Source organism: Doryrhamphus excisus, chromosome 5 (genome assembly GCF_030265055.1).
Source record: "Doryrhamphus excisus isolate RoL2022-K1 chromosome 5, RoL_Dexc_1.0, whole genome shotgun sequence".
NCBI classification, from domain to species: domain Eukaryota; kingdom Metazoa; phylum Chordata; class Actinopteri; order Syngnathiformes; family Syngnathidae; genus Doryrhamphus; species Doryrhamphus excisus.
Window position 1 is genome coordinate 21,045,863 of NC_080470.1, and position 27,242 is coordinate 21,073,104.

The 27,242-nt window shown below is 44.6% G+C and overlaps 1 protein-coding gene across 1 annotated transcript in view; it reads right to left on the reverse strand.

The window, feature by feature from the left end:
* LOC131129460 (adhesion G-protein coupled receptor D2) overlaps positions 1–27,242 on the reverse strand; it is a 77,213-nt gene that overhangs the window by 27,577 nt on the left and 22,394 nt on the right. Inside the window, 3 exon segments of the mRNA XM_058073065.1 lie at positions 5,077–5,209; positions 8,920–8,973; positions 15,034–15,075. Coding sequence (XP_057929048.1) covers positions 5,077–5,209; positions 8,920–8,973; positions 15,034–15,075 — 229 coding nt within the window.

Genomic DNA, 27,242 nt, shown 5'->3' on the forward strand with positions numbered 1-27,242 from the left:
AAGGGGACCAGAGCTTGGGGGAGGGCCTACAGCCACGCCCGTATAAGGAAGTCCGCTCCTCTGTGACATCACAAAGGCGGTGTTTTACCACGCCTTCTGAAAGCGGGCATTCTGAGCCATCCTTCTTTCAGGGCTCACTTCCTAATGCGCAACTTTGCCGTGGTTTAACGATCCAACATTCCAACTACATTCAGAGGTCAGAAACGAGGAAAAGCATCCTAGGTCTCCTTTAATATTCTGACTTTGATCTTGTCAAATGACTGCTGGTTTCTCCATGTTGCTGTTTGCTGTTTTTGGTAGTTTTCCTGTGAAATGCCTTGGGTTAGGGTTAGTGGCCCCCAGGCCTTACTTTGGACACACCTGGTGTACACCAACAGTGACAGAGCTCAGCCAACATGAGAGGATGAGCTCTGCACCTTTTGGGACGTTTTGGTTTCCGTTTTCCGAGTTGATTTGAAAAAGTCCCGCTGTCAACATAAACAGCATATCCACATACGCTGATTCATCTGAAAATGATGATTCCAACCAGGACGCGGTCCAAGCTGTCTTCCATTTCATTTTCTCCAGGAAATGTTATGACTTGACATTTGACCTTGTGGATGTTGCGTAGTAATTTCCATGGTGTCTGTTCCACAAAGAGGAACGGTACCCAGATGACACCGTCATTACACGGAGGGATCCTGGTGCATGTCAATGAGTGGGGCTAAATATGCATGACAAGTTGCGCTGTGTCAGAGGGAGGCTGCGAGGGTGGGGGGGGGAGCCAACAGAAGATGCATGCAGTCGAGCACCACGCCACTTTACTCACAAGGCCTCGCGTTTGCCAAGGAACACATGCTAGTGTCGGATGTCAGCCGTGTGCAGGCATATGGTTCCTACAAGTGGACTTCCAGAAAGTGGAAATGACACCCGGGATCAGGTTTGCTGCCGTATATTTGAGTGGACCATCTTTCTCGAGATGAGAGAAGCAGGACTTGTTAGCTTGTTAGCTTCCATCTTGAGTGATCCATGGTAACTGAAGGAGGCTTCTGAAGCTGAATGGACAGAATCATCACAACAGAGCGGAAGAACGGAAGAACAACAGGAGGGTTTGGAGGTTATGCTGGTAGGCTCGGAACACAACCCCCAAAAAGCAGTACATTCTACATCTTTTAGGGCAGGAGCAAATGTTTCCCAGCATGCTTTGCTGCTGTATGACATCTCATGCCTCTTTAAGGAGTTGGGCGGGATAGTTTTAACGTGGTGCAGATATATTATTTTACTGCTGTTCTGAGCCTGGCAGCCTTTGTAACAATGGTTGTGCAATCCGTACAATTTAGAATACTGAAGCCGTTGTATTCGCTCAAGATTTACGCTCAAAGATTTCTAGTTCAGAAACAAATAGAAAATAATTGTCACACAATTAGCATGCTACACTTTCACAGCAACATTTTTTTAACTAACGTAACAGATCAGCAGGAGGAAGATATTTCTGCTAATATTATCAGCACTGCAACAGTTGTGCAGGAGTGTGTAGTAGCAGTACTAACAGTAGCAGTACTAATGTCTTCTATTGTCCACCTTCTGGGCTGAAAAGGTTCTTTCTTTTGTTTAAAGGTGAATGCGATGCTAAGGCACATATTGCAAAGAGAAAACAGCTGGACGGCACGAGGCAGAAATAAAAATCCGCCTTTCAGGAGAAGCGCTTGGCCGTGCTCGCCGAGATGGAGGCGCTAACAAAGCAAGAGGTCGACGTGAGCTCACGCCAGCGACTCGGCATATTATTCCTTTTTAAAGGGCCGGCAACCTTCAACTTAGCCATTGTGTGGGGCCACCTCATCGGGAATGCAACACTCATGCTCGCACACAAACACCCACCTGACCTTTCCCCTTTCTATTCAACCCCCCCGCCCACCGCTAACACCAACACTTGACCCTTTTTTCTGCCATACTGCACATGTCCTTGTCTACTGCTTCTTCCTTTGTGCTTCCTCGGCTTACACGCTCAACACAGCTCACGCAGCACCCGAACAGTGAACAGAAAATTGGAGGGAGGAAGATCACCCAGTCTGAGGCTGTGCGAAAAGTAAGCAGCTATGTACTCTTAACTCTTAACTATAAATGGGATGTCCCTCCTGCTACATCTTCTTATTCTCTGGACAGTAGATGGCAGTGTAACTTAACGCACCTCACACGTTTGCCAAAGTTGCGATGAACGCCACAGCTAGCGCCAGTCTATTTGTGCTGGCCGCCACAAGTACAGGCAGTAGTGTGTATGTACTATGTAGTGCCTACTCTAGCATCACAATTAGCTTAGCATTTTGCTCGGATTCAAGTCCAGTTTTAATTCAACTGGAAATGTGACGTGTGTCGTCTACAATGCAATATGCATCTGCAGTAAACCACCCAACAGAATATATACTTGTACGACGATCCTCAGATCAGCCTATGTGACAGCTTCTATGCCTTAGTTTCGGTTTCATGCTCTTATTTTGGTAACATTTCCTGTTTGGGTTTTGTCCGCCAGCTTTGCTTTCCCCTTTTCACTGGCACCTGTTGCCATTTGGTTCCCTTCTATTCTGTGTTCCCCTTCAGAGAATAGACTGGGAACGGCTTCATGGACCCGTTAGAGCTAGTGGTCTCCAGGGGGCGCCCAGAGTCCCCAGGAGGACCCTGTCTTATGTTGCAAAGTTCCAATCCGACTGAACACAACTCCAACTATTTCTTTCTTTTCTTTATTCTATTTAGTTTTTCTATGGAGTGACTGGTGGAATTTCATGTTGTATGCTTTATGGAATGGTTTTATGGAATGTTCTTTCTCTTCTTTTCTGTGAAGCGCCTTGAATGACCTCATGTACGACGGTGCTCTAGAACTAAACGAGCTAGTCTAAAACCTTGAAGGCAGCCAATCACCCACCGACGTCTATTGTCTGCCTTTCTGTCCTCGCCAATACGTACACGATTAGATTCAGTCACTTTGTCATGGTTGCTCATCCTGGATTGTGGCTACAAGCGTGTGTGTGCGTGTGCGTGTGTGTGTGTCCCTGACACAGCAAAGGTCCTTACTGTACCGTGCGTCTGAGTGCACGGCCATAAAGCCAGTCAATCATGCACATGCAATTTGCATGCGGTAGCATTGAGACGGGAATAGATTGAAGCGGCAAATGGTCTGAATAATCTCGTGTGACAAACATTTATTTTAGTGATTGTGTTACATTAAACACATTATTTGTGGCACAAGGCCTCATCCGTCTGCTTAAAGCACCGGCATAAATGTGACATAGGCAGCGACACTCACCACTCTGCCCTCTGTGACTGAGCAAGGCATTAGGAGCGCCGAGGACCATGCAAATGGAAACGCTGTGTTACACGCAGCACTTGTGTTACAAATAGGATGACGTCAAACCATTACACTCTTTTACACTTTTACACAAATACCAGACAGTTTGTACACCTGATTTCTTCCAACTACCCTTACTACTACCTCAACTACACCCAGCTCCACGATTCACCCCAAAGTACAAATGATACTAGTTTTCAGTCATAAATAGTCCACTTATATATATATATATACAACCCTATATCATAACAATGTTAATATGTCATCTTCATTCTAAATAATAATCATTCATTATCTAGCAGAGTAATATTTCCTTTAATACGTCATGACTGTGAACGCACCATTTGTGCTGTTTGCACCTACTTTGGCTAGCACACATCATCAGAAGGAAGGCTCTGCATCCCGATGCGTTCTTTTTTTTCCCAGATGAGAAAAGTGGGCGGAGTGGATATGCAAGAGGTGGGTGCGCTGGTTTTGCCTTTGAATCAAATGGACATACTGGCTGCTTTGCATGGAAGAGCGTCTGCCATTGAGGGTGCTGAACCAATGCACAGAGTGAACTCTCTTCCCGCCAGTTAGGAGGCCAGCAAAATGATTGACTTCATTTTCATTTATTGTGTGATGTATTTATTTACTATCATGTTTTAATCTGGCCTACCCTAAAGTGTCAAGTGTGACCTTGAAACGGGTAATTCCACTTTTAAAAGCAGTCAAGTGCATTGGTAAGTTTTGCCAGAGCAGCACGCCCAGCCACATAGATTTATGTCAGAGTGTCTGTTTAGTGTTCCACTTCAACAGGATATTCCTCATGTCTGATTTCACACAGCCTTGCACTAATGCATCACAGAGAAGCCCCAGGCTCGACGGTGGGGAAATGGGATGCATTTAAGGGCACTTTCAGGGACTGTGCTATTTCCAAAATATTGACATCGCTGGAAAAGTGACTGACACTTTAAGGAAAGAATTCAACTTGATTCAACACTGAAGTTTTTTTCCGGGTGGATTCTCTGCCCTCGCATGGATCTGATCCAAGTGTCAGTCAGTCCGAGCGTTAGCTTAGACCGTATTGTTGGGAGAGCGATATCATGACTGCTAAGTTCTTTGAAATAGAGCATCGCTGTGCATGCACAAAGACCGTGCATCCACCCTTCCGTCCGCCCATCTGTCCGTCCACCCATCCGTCCATCCAGCCATCCATCAAAGAACCACCAACCTTTTGCAGCTTCACTTGATTGTGATGTTTCCAAATATACTCATGATACATTATATTGCAGTTTCCAGAAAATCTGACACATTTTTGGCCTAAGTGATGCATTGATAAATATGATAAATGAACCAAAATACATATTGTAATGATAATGTATATGTACCCAAATATTATTAGTATACATGGAGCAATGATTCATCAATTATCCAATTTACCCAAATGAATCCAAAAGCTTTCTTCAGTCAACAGTGACATTGGCACATGAGAGGTCTCGATCCAGAGGAAAGTGGCCAACAAACCGAGACCTACCCAGCAAGGTCCTGCATAGAGAGACCCCCCACCTCCAAATGTCTTTAGGCTGAGTTGGAACATCACAGAACAAAGAAGGAGTACAGATACCTAAAGTTATGTTTGGGTGGGAGTGTTGGAATCGTACCACATCTTTTACTGCTGAGACTCCAAATGGTGGATTTCTTTGAACCGAAGCAAATGAAAATCTCTCCCCGTTGTAACCAACATACTGTGAATTGTACTACTCTTAAAAACTTACATCTGCTGCTGTCTTCCTCTGTGTGCAGGAAAAAGGGGGCGCTCGCCTCCTCCTGGCTGGGGGTGGTTGCTTGGGGCAAGCTGATAGGACGAGAGCTGGTGACCGAGCTGGACGGACGGGAACTTGCACAGTTCTGAGAAGGAAAGATACCAGAAGATCACAAGACTCTAGCAGCTGTCATTCATGATCATTTGTAGCAAATGTTGTGTTCCTGTGTTCCACTGCTCACCTGGCCGAGCCACATTAGCAATGCAACTCTTGGCTTGCCCTATGCTAATATGCTAATATGCTAATGACATGCCGTCAGTGAATATACGTGTTATACATTTCCAACATATTTAGATATCGGGGCTGTAAATGACGACAAATGTTCATCAGATTAATCACAGATGTTTAACTAATTAATCATGAGAAGGCATTGAACTTGACACCACTGCTCATCTGGCTTTTTGGAACGGTAGCCTCCTCCATCATCCCGGATAGGTTATATCCCGTCCCACTGTGAATGAACTAATCCACGTCCAATTTCGAGCGATACGTCAGCGGTGTCAGGGCCACGGATCTGTTGTTTTTTATTTGGGGCCAGAAACTGACAGCTTTATTTCACCCAGCAATCTGGCTGTGTATGTACACGAGGGAGGTCGGGGGTCAGAGGTACTTGCTATCAAACAGGCAACCACACTGGTCCAAGTGTGTGTGTTTCAAATTAAAAGCACAGGGGGGGCGAGGAGAAGTGTGTGGGGCCTCTATTGGGGGGGCTAAGGGAACGAAAAAAGGGGGGAGGAGCGGAGAATGTGTGATAACAACAAATTGTTTATGAGATTGTCAAGGTCACTCGTGTGTCTCCTCACCGAACCAAAGGCAAAATAGAATTGTTGAAACTAACCAATGAGGTGATCAATTATACAGTAGAACCTTGGTTAGCATCATTCATTCGCTCCCGGGTGTTGAAACCTAGGAAAGCTACCTTGACCAAATCCATGCGTCCTCTCAGACATCGCGTCTCATTCAATCCCACACGCTTCCAAGGCACACGGAATATCGTCTTCTATGCCTACGTGAACATGGGACCTAGCGCAAGAAAGCTGACATCCCATCTTTCATTCAAAAAAACACTCCTTTCTATCTTTTTGTGTCGTTTAGTAATCAGCAGTCAAAAGTAGGTCAGTTACAGGAAAATATCCGTTCCCAACTAGAGAAGGGAGAAAAGTAGCTTTTTGTAAAAAGATACTTTTCAAGTGGGCGGCACGGCGGTCTAGTGGTTAGCACGCAGACTTCATAGCTAGGAGACCAGGGTTCAATTCCACCCTCGGGCATGTGTGGAGTTTGCATGTTCTCCCCGTGCATGCGTGGGTTTTCTCCGGCTACTCTGGTTTCCTCCCACATTCCAAAAACATGCTAGGTTAATTGACGACTCCAATTTGTCCATAGGTATGAATGTGAGTGTGAATGGTTGTTTGTCTATATGTGCCCTGTGATTGGTTGGCGACCAGTCCAGGGTGTACACCGCCTCTCGCCCGAAGACAGCTGGGATAGGCTTCAGCACCCCCCGCAACCCTCATGAGGAAAAAGCGGTAGAAAATGAATGAATGAATGAATGATACTTTTCAAGCATCATTTTCGCTGTTTGCTTTTGTGACGGCTGAAATGTAATCAATATATAATCAATATAAAAACAACACCAACAAAACAACACTAACACATCCAAAGAACAATTCCTTACAAATGCACCATCAGCTATTTACTATTTCACTCTGTGAACCAACATTGTCCTCCACTCTCACTTTGTCCTGCTGTGGGGAATGTTCATCCATGAGATGCATGCCCCGCTCTGCCCCCTTGTGGCCGGTCTACTTGAAGAGCGATTTTCTTGTTGTGTGCGTCAGAAGTGGCAGCTTTCTTTGGCTCCACTGTGGGTTGTTTTAGCAGAGACTTGCAGCATAACTGTGTTAGTTAGCAAAAAAACTACAGTGGACCACTGATCACATCATCGACAGGCAACAGAACCAACTGTCTCTTCCTGTTTGACGAATTAGCGAGCTGCTAACGTTTCGTGATAATAAATGCAGAATTGGATTCGCAACATTTTGCCTGCTCAGCAGATGCAAGCAAAGGCAACATTTCATTTCTCGACATTAAACGACAACCATGCTAACCTGGTTCCACCGTACATAAGTTTTACTTTAGCTGTACGGTGGTGCGTTCATTGACCACCAAACAGATGGAAAAACATTATGTGTGAAGCATAAAGATGCAAAATTGTCGGCTTTTGCTGTACGTATCATGACAAAGGCATCAGCTATCGCAGATTCTTTTTCGGCCTCCACGCGTCTTCCAGTCATCCCAGCAGGCAATCCTATCTTTTACAACTGGGGGGTATGGGGGCATGTGCGGTCATCTAGAGCCAAATGTCTCCTATCCAAGCAAAGGACAGGTGGATACGGTATTTCAGAGAGGATTTATGGCGCTAAACAGCATTAGCTAAAAACCGTCAGGTGGCGGCGATGGCTAAAAAAGGCGTTCTGGTAGCGGAAGCCAGCGAGATTGGAAAACCACCACCTCGAGAGCAAGCAGTAAAAATGACAGTAGATGGCGGGGGGCCTCACTGATGCTGTGAGCAGACAATATATCAAGCAGCACCGCTAGCAAGGGGCCCCATTAGCCCCCAACCCGGTCCGGCGGACACATCTGATCTATTTCTTTCTTTCCTTCTGATCTCTGAGCTGGGGGGGGGCGGAGCGCATGATATTTGGAAATCAATCTGCACTCGCTAATGCTTTCATTCCTTTTGCAATGACCTGGGTGCCAGGTGGGGAGCATGCTGGGGGCCGGGGTGCTGGTGATGTGATCGCTCATAACGGGGGATGCCGAGGGAGGGGGTCTGTCGCTTTTCAACACAAACTTTCATTGGAAAAAGCCAAGAGAATATGGGGGGGGGGCTCCTTCATACTTGCATACTTTTTGGACTTGCTGAATGGGGCTAACCTTATCATGGGATTGGCTACGAGAACGTCCAACCGTCTCCCACCACTCAACCCCCCCCTGACTTTTTACCCACGCCCCCACTCCACCTGTCTGACTTTACTCTTCACTGCGGCTTGCCATCTGTACCTGACACTTGACATGCCGGGGACGCCTTGGCTTGGCATTATATCATGCACACGCACACACGCACCTATGCACATGCACACCTATGCACATGCACACACACACCTATACACATGCACACGCACACCTATGCATGCACATGCACACCTATGCACATGCACACACACACACACACACCTACGCACATGCACACACACACCTACGCACACACACCTATGCACACGCACACACCTATGCACACGCACACACCTACGCACATGCACAAACCTACGCACACACACCTATGCACATGCACACACACACACACCTATGCACATGCACACACACACACCCCTATGCACATGCACACACACACACACACCTATGCACATACACACACACCTATGCACACCCAGAGAGGCATGCACCCCCATGCAGGCAGCCAGGCCAGAAGGGGGGGGGCGTGAGGCGTTCAAGGGGGTATAAATAGCGGGCTGACACTTTAATGTCAGGGGACAGCTTGTCCTGGATTAGAAACTTGAGGTTGACATTACTGGGATGAAGGTGCTGGGGGGGGTGGGGTTATTACGGACTCTATTTGATCTATAAGGGCATCCAACACGGACTCCCGGATAGCGCCAGGCCGAGGGGGAGGGGGGGCGTGTTGTGCGGCCAGCTCTCCTGGGCAAGGTCCTGGTTAGCATCGGGAGGAAAAAGTGTGTTCTTGTGTGTGTAGGACACAAAAAGGTGACTTACTGAGAAATGAAGCGCTTTCCTCCTCTCCTTCAGCCTGTTGACCGTGCTCCGAACCTGACGGAAGACGAGAGACACTTGAAGCCGGTCCGGGAGGGGCGAGGGGCCGGGAAACAGGCGGCGCACAAAGCAAAGCACTCGACGAGCAAGCAGAGCAGAGACACGGGGGAGGAAAGGGAACAAGCCAGGGAACAGAAAGCATCAAGTGTGTGAGTCAAAGTGTTGGTGTGCGTCCTGGTGGGAGGGAAAGTGACACAAAGTCAGAAGATGACCCCCCGACTAGCGTCCGGCGGGGGCGACCGGCCTTTTATACGGACGAGACGAGACACCTCCCTTTTCCCAGGAAAAGCCCTGGAGTTCATCATATCATCAACAACGTATATGTTTCATATCCAGACAGTAAACGCATCTTATCACCAACCATCTCATTGTCTCAGAGACAATGGATTTATTATTATTATTATTATTATTATTCGTTTTCTACCGCTTTTCCTCACGAGGGTCGCGGGGTTGGCTGGAGCCTATCCCAGCTGGTCGCCAGTCAATCACAGGGCACATATAGACAAACAACCATTCACACTCACATTCATACCTATGGACAATTTGGAGTCACCAATTAACCTAGCATGTTTTTGGAATGTGGGAGGAAACCGGAGTACCCGGAGAAAACCCACGCACGGGGAGAACATGCAAACTCCACACAGAGATGGCCAAGGGTGGGAATTGAACCCTGGTCTCCTAGCTGTGAGGTCTGCGCGCTAACCACTAGACCGCCGTGCCGCATTATTATTATGATTATGATTATTATCATGTTAGCTGTTGATTTTCATAAACATAAGAACATGTTGATTCAAAGGCCATGCCAGCAGTGAAAGGACATCATGGTAGCTTATTTTATGACTGGGAACTGTGAAGAACAGAAGAACTGGTTTTGGTCTACAATAACTGGGTAATCATTCAGTCATCATCTCCACTCACGCATTGTGGCGTCATTGAGTCTCATCTTGGCGTGACTGATGACAGGCAGGCGGCACGTGCATACATCTGGCACTGCGCCGCGCTCATAATGAAGAGGAGCTAACAAGTGACAGCACGGAACCAACGCGAGCGCGGCCATCGTTTGTGACGGGATGAGCAACAAGTGCAACGCATCATGGCGCCATGATTTCACGGATAGCAAGCAGCCTTGCTGCGGTTCCACGACAAGCTAATGAATCATTCGACAATGAGGGAAGGCCGTTGTTTTCGGTGATTGTTATGCGTTTAAGGGCTTTAGCGCGCACTCAAGGTTCGCAGTGATGCAAAGTTACGCAATTAACATATGAAAGCCGTGCAACACCTGGCGCCATCCTTGGAGCTGATGGAGATAAAAGGTCATCAAAGCGCGTTAATACAAGGTGACCACCAAGGAAAAGCTAATTGCAACCAATAATGGGGAGTTTTGTCTGCTAATTAGCCAGTAAAAACGCCGCGTTTTGAGTATATTAGCTGCAAAGCCCATCGTCTTTGCCATATTTATGAAGATGGAAAACAGCTTCATGAATTTCCCGACACTGAGGCAATTTTCCTTTGCATATCAAAGTCGAATTTGCAACAGAAACTCAGGTTGCTTTTAAGCCTTTTTAGCGCCACACGTGTCAACGCTATCTGTGTTGCATCATAATTCCACCCGTGGAATTCATCATAATAATAACAACAATAATAACAAGAAGAAGAAGAAGTGGTTAGTGCGCAGGGCTCACAGCTAGAAGACCCGAGTTCAATTCCCCCCTCGGCCATCTCTGTGTGGAGTTTGCATGTTCTCCCCGTGCATGCGTGGCTTTTCCCCGGGTACTCCGCCCCCCCCCATTCCAAAAACATGTCAGCTTCATTGGCCACTCCATATTGTCCATAGGTATGAATGTGGGGGGAATGCTTTTTTGTCTATATGTTATATGTTTGTCTATATGTTATATGTTTGCTTATGTTTGTCTATATGTTATATGTTTGTCTATACGTTATATGTTTGTCTATACGTTATATGTTTGTCTATACGTTAGTTTATATTTGTCTATATGTTATATGTTTGTCTATATCAGGGGTGCTCATTAAGTCGATCGCGATCTACCAGTCGATCGCGGAGGTGGTACTGGTCGATCGCTGGTCGATCGCGGCGTGACATTAAAACAAATATCATCCTAGCATCAATGCCGTCACTTGATTGATATACAGGGCAGCCATTCAGATGACAACTGAATGTTGCCCTTCGGGCGACCATTCAAATCAAACGACGTCTCTAAGTGCAGCAGAACTTACGATGTCAGCCTATCATCCATCCCCGTTACTTGATTGACATACAGGACAACCAATCAGATGACAACTGAATTTTGACCTTTAGGTCACCGCTCATGCGTAAACAACGATGCAAAGTGCTAAGCTAGTCGGCGAATTGCATCAGATTTTAAGCCCTCGCTAAAGTTTATGGTCACTAAAATGAGTGAAGGAGCTGGACCAAGTAAAAAGGCAAAAACATATCACTTCCATACGGAATGGGACGTGGACTTTTTTTTCACAATGTCTTTTTCGAAGTGCGTTTGCCTCATATGCCATTCTACCATCGCAGTACCAAAGAAGGGAAATGTGGAGTAATGTGGAGGTAATTACAAAAAATGTTAATTGTTAATTATGTGTGTTTTGCAATATTGGCTCATTTGGTTATGTAAGGTACATCAACATACATTGTACGTACAAATAATCCTCAATACATTTGAAAATAAATAGATGTTTTGCATTTTTGTAGTGGGTAGATCATTTTGACTCGGTCATTTTAAAAGTAGCTTGCATGCTGAAAAAGTGTGAGCACCCCTGGTCTATATGTTTTCCTATATGTTATATGTTTGTCTATATTTGTCTATCTGTTATATGTTTGTCTATCTGTTATATGTTTGTCTATATGTTATGTTTGCCTATATTTGTCTATCTGTTATATGTTTGTCTATATGGAACATTCAGAACGTACAAATAGAAAGTAGAAATGCACAAATGAAATGACCTAAAACAATAGTCATAAAACATTTCATACAAACTGAAAACTCAATGTTATTTCATTTCTCTTTCAAAACACATTAAAATATAAAAATAGAAATGAGAAATTCATCATTATATTACAGGAAATATGATTTTATTACAATACTCTAACTATTCATTAGAAAGTTTTATTCAAGCTACGATTTGGCTATTTTGGATGTTTGGATGTATTTCCCCCCTTTTTCATTCATCTCATATTTGCTCCCAAATGCTGATACTATGTGGGAATGCATAAAGGTACGATTTGATGCCTTTGAGTACTAATGTGTACAATTGTGGTACATAACGTCTCTGAAAAACAAAGTCCACCAAGCGGGATGGTGGCTCTGTATTCATGTGATGTTGTTCCTGCCATAGTTTTATACATCCTAAATAGGATCAATCCCATGGCTATAATGTATCTATGCTTTACCCAGATGTTGAAATCTTCCCCTAGCCACTTCCATACTTCCATGCATCTGGCCCAGGGGCGCAACAGTGACCGCGTGGAGGGATGGAGGATCGCTGGTAGCACGTGCATTCATGGGGGATGAATAGAACGTAGTCCAAGTATTCATATCCTCCCATTTGTAGGATAGTGTCAGGCTGTGTACTACGGAGACTAATCATGTCATTGCATAATACACGGCTAACAGGACACTAACATCCTGCACTGCATCTGATGTGGGACCCTGAGTTCTAGCAGTTAGTTCCTTGGAAGGTAGAAGAGCATGGAAGCCACAGCGTGAACACCAAGGTCACGTCACGTACGTCCAAACATGTTAAGCTTCTGCTACAACAAATTGCCATTTCCCATGTGGGCCATGGAAAACCTGGAAAGCTGGCAAGTAGAACCCAGCAAGTGATTTGCACCGATTTGGGATGAGAGGAAACATCACCAGACTTTTAAAAAGGGAATTTCCTCTCCATGCCAGATATGGTGAATCCTCAGTCTTAGAAGGATCTTGGAAAGACGGCACTAACATGATGTGAACTTCTCAGCCAAGGTGGTGATCCGGATCCTGGTTTATGTACCGGTAGTACTCCCAATGTGTGGCAACCTAGGATCAAGGACAACCTCGGTTTAAGAAAATGAATGCAATGAAAGCACTAAAACAGCCGCTTTAAGCAAGAATTCAGCGTTGATTTATTTGACATCATGAAGGGTCAGGCCTGCCCGCCTCTGGACCGGGCCTCATCTTTGCCTGAAGGACAGCTTCTCGGCACTCAAAGGACTTGAGGGAATCAGAGGCAGCTAACGCAGCAGATCGAGCAGAGGCTTTTGCCAACACGCCCGAGTAAAAGAAGAATGATGGCGGACGAGACGGATAACCATTACTAACCAGCGACCAGCTGTCAGATTCAGCCGTGATGACCTTGGACGTTCAATCAAAGACCAAGATGTTTCTACCCATCCCAACACGTGTTGATGACTTTGTTAGCTTCCGGCTGCTGACACACTTTCCATCAGCTTCCCAATACTGGACACACTCGTACCTCCGCTTTTCTCATTCCTTCCCCAAAACGTCCCACAAGGAAACCATGCCAAGTCCATCAGTGGCACCAGCAGGACAAAGAAAAGATTTCATTTGTCATTTCCGACAATATTGTGCCAAAACGGATCATATTTGTCCAATCATACGAAAACTGAAGTGTTTGAATTCCGAGGTTTGAGCATATTTGAAGTGAATTAGATGACAGTATTATTTGAAACGGTATTGGTAGCAGGTTGTGATATTATTATTATTTATTATCTGATAGTTTATTTACTATGTGGTGAATGAGTATTGGGCTGGACAAGAAACAAATATATCAATAATATAATATTCCATTTTACTTTTTCTTCCATGTCCCATGTGGAACATTTGTTATATTCAGGGAAACCTGGGTCAGCGGATACCGCCACTAATGTACGCCAACATGATTATCATAAGATGATATGGTTATTAGCGTGCTACTGCATCCAAACAGGAACCGGAAGTCGCCTCCGTCACCCATCTACGATGTCGTAGCAGCGGACTTTGCTGCGGCTTCAATGAATGCGGCTACTTCATGGCTAAAAGAAGTACAGTTCCCAGACACTGGGGGTCGAACCGTGGCATGTACATGATGTCCATATGCATGTTCGTCCAAGAACCGTCTCGAAAAAGTCTTGAAGGATGACTTCACCTTCTGCTTGGCCCGCAGCAGCGTAAGCTCCGACGACCAAAAGCGTCTCGGTCTTCAGTGCTAAGGAGCGACACTGGGAGCGGGTCTGGGGAGGATTGCAAGGTTTCTAGTGTGTGTATGGAATGAATGTAAACCTTTTCAGTGCAGATTTGACACTCATCTTAAATGCTCTTTTATCCCTTTCATTTCAAGTCTTATACATGCGAGTAAAAGTACATGAAAAAGCATTGGGGGATTTCTGGAAGAGACTAATACATTTAGGCGATTCCGTATGGGAAAATCTGTTCCGGAGAGTAAGTTTCAGTGAAAGTCGGACTCCATCAACCTAATGAAAACATCTCGGGCCTGCATGAATAATCAGGCGTGGAAGAGAGACCAAGAGGATTCCAGCTGCTTTACCTGAGCTGGTGTAAATTGTTCTTCCTGAGGCGAGTGCCATTCCTTCCATTTCATGTCTGAACGGGAATAACGCAACATCTCCAGATGTAAACTTCCATATGACGACTACAGCGGGGACCCGGCAAAGCACCGGCCGAGCAGCTTTGTCAGGATTCTAAATGGGGGGCCGTGAGTTAAAAAACTTAAAGAGGCAGTGAAATATTAGCCAATGTGGGTGAGCAATGAGTGGCTGAGAACGGCGGCGTGTCAGTGTTTAATGGTCGGACTCGGATGCATATAAGTTAGTCCAAGCATGAAGGGCAGCGGGATGCTAGGCGTGGAAACAATGTCCCCCTCCCTTTCATCCCGGCCCTCCTCCCGCCATCAACCATCACACACACACACACAACTGGCAGCAACCCCCCCGCCCGCCCGCCGCGGCACAGCTTTTAACCACGGAACCCATCAGAAACTTGTCATTTCTCTCATTCACGGCGACAGCCTTGAGACACAATGCAGACTTACCTCTGTGTTGTACACCCCATATATCAGGAAGATGAACAGGCCCTGCAAGCAGACAAAGAGGGAGGGGGGGACGAGGTGGGAGGACAAAGTTGTTACATTCGTATCATCAAAAAAAGATCAGCTCTAATGAGCGCCACGGCGAGCAGTTTATTTTGTAAAGGGATGAGACCAGAAGCGGCGCTTAAAAGGAGAACTTCTCCAAACTGTGGCCCCCTTTTGTACGGCTGTACGGCGTTTGTGTCGTCTACAATAGCGATGTCCCTCACTCAAGCTTCCTCGCAAAACGTCCAAGGTTCAAACCCATTTTTGTCAATAACGTACAGACCGCCAGGGCGATAGAAACTCACATGGTGATGAAGTGCACGCAGACACAATATCAAACACTACAGAAACATAGCAAAGGAGACACAAAAAGAGAGCAATTGAGAGCAGATGAAAGCCAAGCGAGAAGGAGAAAGGAACATCATGAAAAAAAACGACACAAAGAGCGCGTTCACACAACCCCGTGGCCCGTGGCTCCTCCTGCGGCCCCAACAATGGCGAGCCTTGGATGCATAAAGCCTGCGCTCTCGCTCACAGAAACATCTTTTACATACGCGTTTGCCGCTGCTAACGCAAACCCAGAACCTTCATGGAAATACTGAGAAGCGCTGCTACAAAACATGAACGACAAAGAAGAAAAACTTGGGCAAAGTCCTGTCGATCTGAAAGTCGGCAGAAGAACATTCCGTCTTTCTTTCAAACATACATTTGATGCCGGCTGTCGGCGTTGACGTCGGCGAATGGAGAGTAAATCATACACACAAAAACAATGCAGATTTTGGACACAAGACCCCCGGGGAAGAACCCACCTCTTCTCTCTTTAATTACCATTGTTCACTTGCAAGACAATCCAGCTCTAAACGCCTTCCGCACGTCTTAAATGCATTTCAAGTAGAAAATCGATAGCTTCTCGCCTCTCCTGAATAACAATGAAAGCTGATCCACGGACATGCAGAATCGGAGTCACGGTCGAAGCTTTAGCTTGGTCGGCAGGCTAGCAGGCTAGAGACATGTCTACGGAAAACGTAAACGTATGTCCAAGCCACTTCTGCATTCACTTGCATCTGTCGGCACACAATTACAGTGCGTTCAAGGACCACCAAACAGCGTGAGAAATCTCAGTGTTTTTGAAAAAAATCCTGAAATGATGTAAAAATGCGGTTAGCCAGCACACATTGTTTTCAACCTTTGCTACACCTGGGACACGTTAGCCCAGTGGTTCTTCACCTTTTGGACGTCGAGGCCCGATTTTCTCAGTGCTGAGTTTTAAAATTAAATATTAAAACTGTATCAATTTAATTGATCTCACTAATAAATCCAATCCACTCACAGTTTAACAAGCTAGCAAGCTAAAACCAGATGTTGCTCTTCCTTCATTTACAAAGCCGTATTTGATAAAGTCAGGATTGTAAAATGTAAAAATGGAGTCTTTTGGCGAGGACGGGCACCACTTGTCTTCATTTATTCGTTTAAAAACTTCCACATTGCTAGTTGTTGTTGAATGTCTTCTTCTGGTCGTCCGTGAGCTTGATAAACAACGACTGACAGATTACCGCCACCATCTGGTCGGAAGCGGCACTGTAACTGAGCGTCTCATGGATAGCATACATTAGCATAGCGGCTAGCCTACCTCTGGTGTTTGAGGCCCGCTTGAGGCCCAACTCTGGTTAAGAATCACTAATTTAGCCAGGCTGCATCTGCACGGCTTCAAACCCTTGCTGACAAAAGCTGATGGCGATGGCCGCATGAGGTACGTATCGACTGCGTCATCATAACAGAAGACGGTCAACGCATGACAACATCAGCAGTGGCTTCTTTCTGAGACGTTTGACAGAAAATATTTCCTCATCATAGAAGTTGTTTGCCTGGCTTGCAACACACACCTCATTGTGCTGCAATTCCCAGGTCGTTCATTCAATTGGATTAGCATGTTTTTGATCATTGCTGTGATTTGTAATGAATCTTGTGTTGCACATTGAACAAAGCGCACTGCACATTAGGAAAAGTGATCTATTAGAATATAATTGAGTTAAAAATAAGCGGCAGAAAAACAATAATGATGGATTGTTTAAAGTCTTAATTCATTAATATTCCCACTATAAACAAACAAACAAACAAAATTGGGCCACATGATTTAAATGCATGCTGGCTTATCTAAAGCAAGTCCTGTTTCTTTTGAACTCTCCGCAAGTGTTACAAATTTATGCAAAGGATGAATACGGTTGCTTTCAAAGTACTGCAATACTGCACATCAAACAAGGGAGCATAAATTAATTAGCAGCCCGCTAATTACACAACAATTGTATGTTTAAAAAGTTAAATCCAACAAACACAATGTTTGACCAAAAACAGTTACGGCCCTGGAGAGAAGGGCGATGCGAGGCAACCCAGAAATACACATTGGCTATAACTGCTGGGATGTTACTCGTTTGGACAAGTTTTGATTGCCTAGAGCAGGGGTCGGCAACCTTTACATCAAAAGAGCCAATTTTACCCCCAAAATAGACTGGAGCCGCAAAACATCATTTTAACTTGAAAGCTATAATCTTTGTTCATGTGACTGCTTTTAACAGCAGAAAACAACAAATGATTTTTGTTTTCTGATTGATTCTGATGATTTTTTTCCATTTCTCATGTGAAGCATGCATGCAAGCCAGAGAAGCGCAAAATGTATAGTACAAAATGTATAGTACTCAACATCCAATTTGACTCTGGAATAAGCTTGTATGCTCTCCATTTTGTTGCATTTTCCTGATTTCATTTTGAAGTTCAGTCTGTACAGTACAGATAAATGAATGTCATCAATATATAATAAATATACTATATAACATATAATGAATTACTCAATATAACAGTCTGACTCAGGGTGTCTTCTCATGCTAAAATCATTACACAGCAACTTAACACTCATCATAATTGTAATAATAATAATGTAGGTGGGTCTGTGTGTGGAGTTTTCATGTTCTCTTGGTGTGTGTACAATATTTACTACCTAATACTAAGAAAACACATTCATATTACAAAGATTTTGAAACAACTTTGCCGTCTGTTTTGACTCATGGTTTACAGTAACATTTACTGTGATAAAAAAAACAAAGTACCAAAATGTTGGCTCTACGAATAAGGAACCATGCTTCATGGAAATTCCCCCAGAGGGAGGCTGATGTCATTGCAGCACCCCAATGAACGCGTAGCTCAGACGCAATGCATTACGGCAGAAACTTCAAAGAGTTTATTTTTCCAGTTTAAACTTGTATTAATATATATGTATGTAACTGTCTATTTTTCAGGTATATCTGGTATATGGTTTGAGTGTTAAGTTGCAGTGTGATGGGTGTAGTGTTCCATGTAAGATGAGTCAGACGATGATATCGTTATACATAATGACCCTCTGCAACTGCCAATGGCTGCTAGTGCTAACCCCAATCAGCCAAAGAAAGAGCTACCCTTTCCCCGCTCGCGAGTAAAATTGAAGACTGAAAGAGTTCCAGATTTCAGTATCATGAAAAAAAACAACTTAAACCAATGTCAAAAATCCCAGGCCTAAATTCCAACACTTCCAGACACAAATAGAGGTATCTGCACCCCTGCTTATCACAAACTGTAGCCGTTGCATCTGGTAGTCATTACGCAAATGGGAGACAGAGGAGGTAAAACGCTGTGATGGAGGAAAAAAGACAAGAAATTCACACTTGTGCGCTGGGACTTGCTAATGCCTCTGACCCCTTCATGCATAAACACTTTAATGAACATGTATACAGAACTTTCACTTTAACAGCTCATGGCGTGTCAAATCAAAGTATCTGTCAGTGCTGTGCAGCAGAGAGTTGATGCTGTGCAGTTTCAAATCCACCCTTGTCTATCGGCTCCAGCTGGCCAGAGAAGCTGGCAAGACCGCATGAAGCCAGACGAGCAGGCAGGTAGACAGCCAGGCCGCCGTGCTGTCAGTTTGACAAGATAAACACTTCCCCACGCGAGCTTTAACACCCAGATGGGCTTTGCTTGACCCACGAGGCAGGACAGTATAATCGCTGGGTAGCGAAGGACAATGAAGAATAAAAAAAGTAAAGGAAATTTCACTTGTATAGCTCTTTTCTTCATTCAAGGTACTCAAAGCACTTTGACACGGTAACCACGGTAACTGATGACGCAGCATCAGGAGCGTGTTCAGTATCTTGGCCAAGGATGCTTGACGCGGCAACAGGAGGGCGGAGGACTGAACCAGCAACCTCCCGCTTGGGAGATCAGCACTCTACCAAGTGAGCTGTGCCCCCCCCCCCCATTTAGGTAAGACTGCAGTGGAACCCTGAACATTCATGATACTCATACTCCTACTGATACTCAACCAGCCTGACTCACACACACAACCAACCACAAAGCTAACCCCGCTAGCTTCCATTCACGCTCTGGAAGAGGAGATTCAGCCAACGTTGGGCGGTGGTTATCGCCATTGCAACCTCTGTAGGCGGGGAGGAGATTGTTCAGTGTTTAGAATGATTTTGTGCCATGACTGAGCGGTCTGCCGGGTAAATACTTCCACAAACCAACGTTCCTTCTCCTCGCCATGACAGCATTTCATTCGTCTTATATTCCACCGCAGAGCTTTTGGATATTTACCATTTAAACCGGTATAAGTCATTTTCTTATCACTGGGAGACTGTATACGGGTGTGCGGGGACATAAAATACATCATCCAACCCTAGTAACAATATGTGTCAAATGTATAGTACACATGTAGTACTGTCAAAAAAGCCCACCTGTTCATGTCTTCATGCTTCATCTATCATGTACTTTTATCTAATGTTGACGTTTTTCAGTCCTTGAACGCATTATAGATGTCAATGTGAAACATATCGCGGTTAATTGGTTCCAGACCCAACAGTGCTAACTGAAGTTCCACCAAGTAGGATTGTGTGCTTTTAATTGCAGATTAGAAAACCTGTTTACAACCTTCTAAGTAGTTTTTTTTAACATTATTAGAGTCGGTGACCTACTCACCAGTCACTTAGCAACCAGTGTAGAATACTACATGCTAACATTATAGTAACATTACTGACACCTAGCGACCAGTGTATAATACTACATGCTAACATTACTAACATTACAGTAACATTAGTGACACCTAGCGACCAGTGTAGAATACTACATGCTAACATTATAGTAACATTACTGACACCTAGCGACCAGTGTAGAATACTACATGCTAACATTACAGTAACATTAAGTGACACCTAGCGACCAGTGTGGAATACTACATGCTAACATTATAGTAACATTACTGACACCTAGCTACCAGTGTAGAATACTACATACTAACATTACAGTAACATTAGTGACACCTAGCGACCAGTGTGGAATACTACATGCTAACATTACAGTAACATTAGTGACACCTAGCGACCAGTGTAGAATACTACATGCTAACATTACTGACACCTAGCGACCAGTGTAGAATACTACATACTAACATTACAGTAACATTAGTGACACCTAGCGACCAGTGTGGAATACTACATGCTAACATTACAGTAACATTAGTGACACCTAGCGACCAGTGTAGAATACTACATGCTAATATTACAGTAACATTACTGACACCTAGCGACCAGTGTAGAATACTACATACTAACATTACAGTAACATTAGTGACACCTAGCGACCAGTGTAGAATACTACATGCTAACATTACAGTAACATCAGTGACAACTAGCGACCAGTGTAGAATACTACATGCTAACATTATAGTAACATTAGTGCCAACTAGCGACCAGTGTAGAATGCTACATGCTAACATTATAGTAACATTACTGACACTTAGCGACCAGTGTAGAATACTACATGCTAACATTATAGTAACATTAGTGACAACTAGCGACCAGTGTAGAATACTACAGGCTAACATTACAGTAACATTAGTGACACCTAGCGACCAGTGTAGAATACTACATGCTAACATTACAGTAACATTAGTGACAACTAGCGACCAGTGTAGAATACTACATGCTAACATTATAGTAACATTAGTGCCAACTAGCGACCAGTGTAGAATACTACATGCTAACATTACAGTAACATTAGTGACACCTAGCGGCCAGTGTAGAATACTACATGCTAACATTATAGTAACATTAGTGACACCTAGCGACCAGTGTAGAATACTACATGGTAACATTACAGTAACATTAGTGACACCTAGCGACCAGTGTGGAATACTACATGCTAACAATACAGTAACATTAGTGACACCTAGCGACCAGTGTAGAATACTACATGCTAACATTATAGTAACATTACTGACACCTAGCGACCAGTATAGAATACTGCATACTAACATTACAGTAACATTAGTGACACCTAGCGACCAGTGTGGAATACTACAAACTAACATTACAGTAACATTAGTGACAACTAGCGACCAGTGTAGAATACTACATACTAACATTACAGTAACATTAGTGACACCTAGCGACCAGTGTAGAATACTATATGCTAACATTACAGTAACATTAGTGACACCTAGCGACCAGTGTGGAATACTACATGCTAACATTACAGTAACATTAAGTGACACCTAGCAACCAGTGTAGAATACTGCATGCTAACATTACAGTAACATTACTGACACCTAGCGACCAGTGTGGAATACTACATGCTAACATTACAGTAACATTAGTGACACCTAGCGACCAGTGTAGAATATTACATGCTAACATTACAGTAACATTAGTGACACCTAGCGACCAGTGTAGAATACTACATGCTAACATTACAGTAACATTAGTGACAACTAGCGACCAGTGTAGAATACTACATGCTAACATTACAGTAACATTAGTGACACCTAGCGACCAGTGTAGAATACTACATGCTAACATTACAGTAACATTAGTGACAACTAGCGACCAGTGTGGAATACTACATGCTTACATTACAGTAACATTAGTGACACCTAGCGGCCAGTGTAGAATAGTACACATCATCATGTCTTTCAATGCGTCTTGTGAATGCCTTAGATGCGTTTTTTGGCTCACAATACTTGAAAATGGCAAAGTCCAATTTGCTTCCATTTACATATTTTTGATGAATAATATTCACAACAAATTAGCATGATTTATTCAGGAATATATTGTTGACAAACTGTGAAGCCACACAATTCACATTATGTACACAATGTACATAATAACATTAGTGGGCAGAAATAAAGCCAAATCTGGAAGAAACGTAGGCGTGGAGTTGGAATAAAAGAAGCATGTGATGTTTCATTCGGTGATTGGAAGAGCACACACGTGTTTGAAGCTTATTGTGGCGTCCTCAGTAAAGAGGCTTGGTCATTCTTTCAGAGGAGCACCCATGCACTCAACTGGGCTGTCACGCTGAGTGGGACCCACACACGGGGATTGTGCACACACGATGCTGGTGGAAACACAGCAGTGGTGTGCCACGGCCCAGGAGAGGAGGGAGAGTTATTAGCTTAGCCCTGAACCACCTACTTAATATAGGGGCCGGCAGTGATCACTAACAGAGCCTGGCAGAGGTGACAGCTTTTGGCCCTGCTTGAGGAAATCCAATTGAAAAGCAGCCAAGAGGAACAACAAGCCCAAAACAGATGTTGCTCTCTACCACCGGCACAAGTCGGGTGCTCACAAGCCGGAGGCGACAAAACACAAGAGCGAATCTGACAAGACGCCGAGACAGCGAGAATGCACGCATGTAGAGAGCACAGGAAACCATTTATTTGTCTAATCTTTCATTCTGTCCGCAACACAAGGCTCTGACAAAAACAACGTGGAGAAATGGCCGCAGATGTCAATAACGGGAAAAGAGCGTTGACGTCTCTCTTTGAAAACACAACACTCCAGACCTCGCCCATCACAGTCCCGGTCTTTAACGTGGACTGGCTTGGCAAGATGGTCCTTCTGTCCTCATCCTAAAACTCCTTCTCTTCATCCACTCTTTTTTCCGCTACCACAAGACAGCCAGAAATGGGGGGGGGGGGTGCCAATTGGAATGGAGTAAAATCAATTGTATATCTTTATTGCCCCTCCATGACAAATGACAAGCTTTGCCATTGCTCCAGCATTGTGTCATATTGATTTTCCATCAGACACACACGTTATGGAAGCCATATCAGATGAGTGCTCTCCTTTACTTGCCCTGATGTTTAAATTAACTATGACAGAGAGTGTGTGTGTGTGTGTGGGGGGGGGGGGGGGGGGGGGCAGCCTTCTATTTGTTGTAAGACACGTTAACAGACGTTCAAAGATGTTTAGCCAAAATGGGAGAGAAATGCACATGTGGTAACGTGACGGAGAGGGTGGGGGGGGGGGGGGGGGGCACGGAGAGCCAGAGAAAGTGAACTGTAAACAAACTAGCTTTTGAACAAGACAATTTAGGTTTTGGCGTCTTTTAGCAGCCAAGCAAAACATAGCTGCAGAAAAGCGATCCAAAGATTGTGCACGTGGGTCAGTGAAGGAGCCTTTGAACCGGGGAAGCAAAGTGCACAGTTATGTTGAATTAACAATAGCACAAGATCCACAGAGCCCTTGTGGGGCGCCCCCTTGTCAAAGTGGATGTGAGCCCACTGTCGATCCCAAAGTGGTTTTAACCACAAGGTTTTGCAAAAGGCTTGAATGCGAGGAAAACCTGGGAAAATGCAGCTAGCGTGCGTCAAGGCCTGCTAAACACAACATGCGGTGCGTACGGTACGTATTGAAGTGTTATATATAGTAACTATATATGTATATCTTCAATTGGGTGATAACTGACTACTCTGATGGCAGCGTGGTCCAAAAAAAGGCAAAGAGAAGCAGTACACAATAAGCCAGTAAAAGATGTACGCATGTTATTGCATCATAAGCACCAGCGTACCCAACATCGCCTCACTCCCCCCCCCCAAACCCTCCAGTGGAGTTTGATGTCCAGGGTTCACTCTATTGCAAAAATATATTCATCAATAAATCACTGTTGTGTCCTGGTTGAATACAGCCGATGATTTCTGAAATTTTTTCAGGCATTTTCAAGCACAAAAGCCTAAATGAATACAAACAGCAGGCATTCAGAGGACACATTCAAAGGTATGCTGTGATATGTAGTGTTATGTATTGGTCACTAGGTGTCAGTAATTTTACATTGGTGAGACAAAAGCCACAGTTAGCATATTTTGTCTTACAGCTCTTATTTTCTCTTATTATGTCCACAGTATTGGGTAATACGACTATAGGGGTGTTAATATATGTCTACAGGGCTCTAATAATGTTCATTCAATCATTTTCTACCGCTTATCCCTACAAGGGTCGCGGGGGTGCTGGAGCCTATCCCAGTTGTCTTGGCAAGAGGCGGGGTCCACCCTGGACTGGTGGACCGGCCAATCACAGAGCACATATAGACAAACAACCATTCACACTCACATTCATACCTACGGACAATTTGGAGTGACTACACAGGAAGATAAACAGCTAGTCCACCAGGGAATAAGAGTGCAACATTAATTGTACAAATAAAATATGCATGAAATATGGAGGGTGCAATGCAGTCACTGGAATTGAGTCAAGTCTTATTGACTTATTGTGATTACTGAGAAGTAAGTCTTATTATTTGACATCAACCTGAGGTCAACTGGACCAATTCATTTGCAGCACACAGAGATGAACGAGACGTATCCTTTGGTGGAAACGAGCGGCCACGTGGAGAAGGCATACGTACATAAGACCAAGCACATGGAGCAGAAGTATACTTCAGACAAAAGTCCCAACAACAGCTAATAGCATGCATGGATGTCATCCAAGTCCTACATTACATATCCAACAGCTTGTACTTGGACACTTTATCATGTTCCTTTGCCATAGAAGTGCACATTGTGCTGAAAAGAGCACCAGAATGTTTGCCCTTGGTCTTTTCCTCGGGCGTCCACTTATTCATATGCACACATTTGTAGGCATGAAAACAAATTTCAAATCCCCTGCCTTCTACTTTGTGGATGCGCACACTGTCACGCGTACACGCCAGCGTTAAGAAGAGAAACATAAAATTGCAGCGCTGACAAGACGGCGATGCGGTGCCCTTGACTAGCGATGACAAATGGCTGCAATATGCTAAATCTGAACAAGTTGCTTTTGGGTACAAAGGAGGGGAAAAAAGATGGTTGCGGGTACTATTATGGGATGGTCTTCCAGCTGAGGTTAACGGCATGTGTCAGGATGGTGGCTGTGCTGGACATGTGACCTTGTGTTTCATAAGTTGCTCGACTATGAGCACATATCACACTCCACAAAAATCCCAAGCATCCACTGTAAATCTCTTCCATTTTCATAAATCTTCCATTTCAGATAGATTTTTGCGTGACAAAGTGAATAACTGCCAGCGGAAGCTTCCACAGACATTTGCATCTGTCAGGGACCGAGAAGCAGGAATTGGGTAATTAGTCCAAAGTTGGAGGATTCTCCAGTGTGTGATATTTGGGTCATGCGGCACCTACAGAGTGTGTTGCGCCCCCACGGCGTAGGGCGCATCCATCATGATAAACAGGCAGACACGGCGACTGTCACATGCAATCACACTTCACTACGGTTGGTAGCTCCTCAAAGTGAAAATGAATGGTAGTTCAACGACATGAAGACTTCATATATCTTCCTTTTCCCTTTTTTTCATATCACTGTCTGCTGTTTTTCAGCTTCCCCCCCTTCACTTGCAATCTAAATTTAGCCGTGATGGTAGTTTTGCCATGTGGATCGAGGCCTGGGCTTCCCAGCATGCCCTGCGGGTTAGACACACTGGTGTAGTTTTACAGCTTTGTTACTCAGAGTCATGCTGTATGTTATGTGTGTATGTGTATGTTATGTGTCTATATGCTATATGTTTACTTGTCCCTTCCATTGTTGTGATGGGAATGTTCTGCATATGAAACTGCCATTGTGGATTTTAAAAGTGCTTTGTGTTAACATTTTGGGAGTGGAGTGGATGAATTGGATTTCCAACAAGAAGTTCTATGATCATATTTGATGTTACGGGAGCATCGTCACACAAGCACATGACGTGAAGCTACGTATAATCCAACATGACAAGTGCTAAGGTGATAATCATCAAATTAGCAAGCACTTGAAAGTCAACGAGGCGGAATAATGTCTGCTGCAGCTGCTGCAGATCTCTCCCACCCTGGCAACGATTGCCTTTCATCTTCTAATGACTCTGAAATGACACTGGGCTTTAAAAAGGGGGAGGGATGTCATTCTAAGTCTCCCTCTCTCTCTCTCTCTCTCGCGCTCTCTCTCTCTGCCCCGGCTCAGGCAGCGCTCTTGCTCGCCCAGCCGTTTGATTGGCACATGCTTTCACTTAACGAGGGATAATTACTAAGGAAAACAAGTGGGAGAGCACATCTGCTCAGTGTAAAAGGAGGTCCAGGCTTGGTGCAATCTGTCAGTCGGGGGCTTTTTCCCCACCTTCAGCGGCCTGGGGGTCCTACACAAAGCATCCAGGACCCGACAAGAAGCAGATTCATCGGAATCAGCATGTGGCTGTAAACACTCAGCAGGAAGAGTGTATGTCTGTGTGCGTAGGAAAGGAGGGGACAAGCTGGGGGTGGGGGGGGGGCACCCCAGGAAGGGCAGGAGGGCAGCGGGGACGAGCGTCCGCATCCCAATCAGTGTCCCGCTGGCTGAGCTGTTGTTCTTTAGCTCAATGCTGCAATTCTACTGACATACAATCAATAAATCAGTACTGCGGGGACGTGGCATTGTAGTACTGGAGTACTTCAGGGCCATGAATCGAGGTATGAAAAATGTCTGCACTTTCATCAGACGCCAAAGTCATCTACTGGATGTAGCGCTCCAAAATAGTACTCGGAACCCTAGGAAATGTTGTACGCTGAAAAATACTGTAAAAATACTGTAAAAATCCAATACTGTATAACTTGATCACGTTAATTGATTCCGTGGTGAAGTAGGATTCCTTAACTCCAAATACGATTATTTAGCAGTCCCCGCCTGAGTCGCCGTCGCCGCCAGTCATAACTATAGCCTAGCTTCTTGCTCTGCAACTGGTGTGCAAAACAGAAAGCGTTCAAGCGCTTCCATGATAATTATTATATACAATTACAGTAAACCTCGGATATATCGGATTCAATTGTTCCCACTGGTTTTGTCCGATATAAGCGAAATCCGTTATATGCGTAT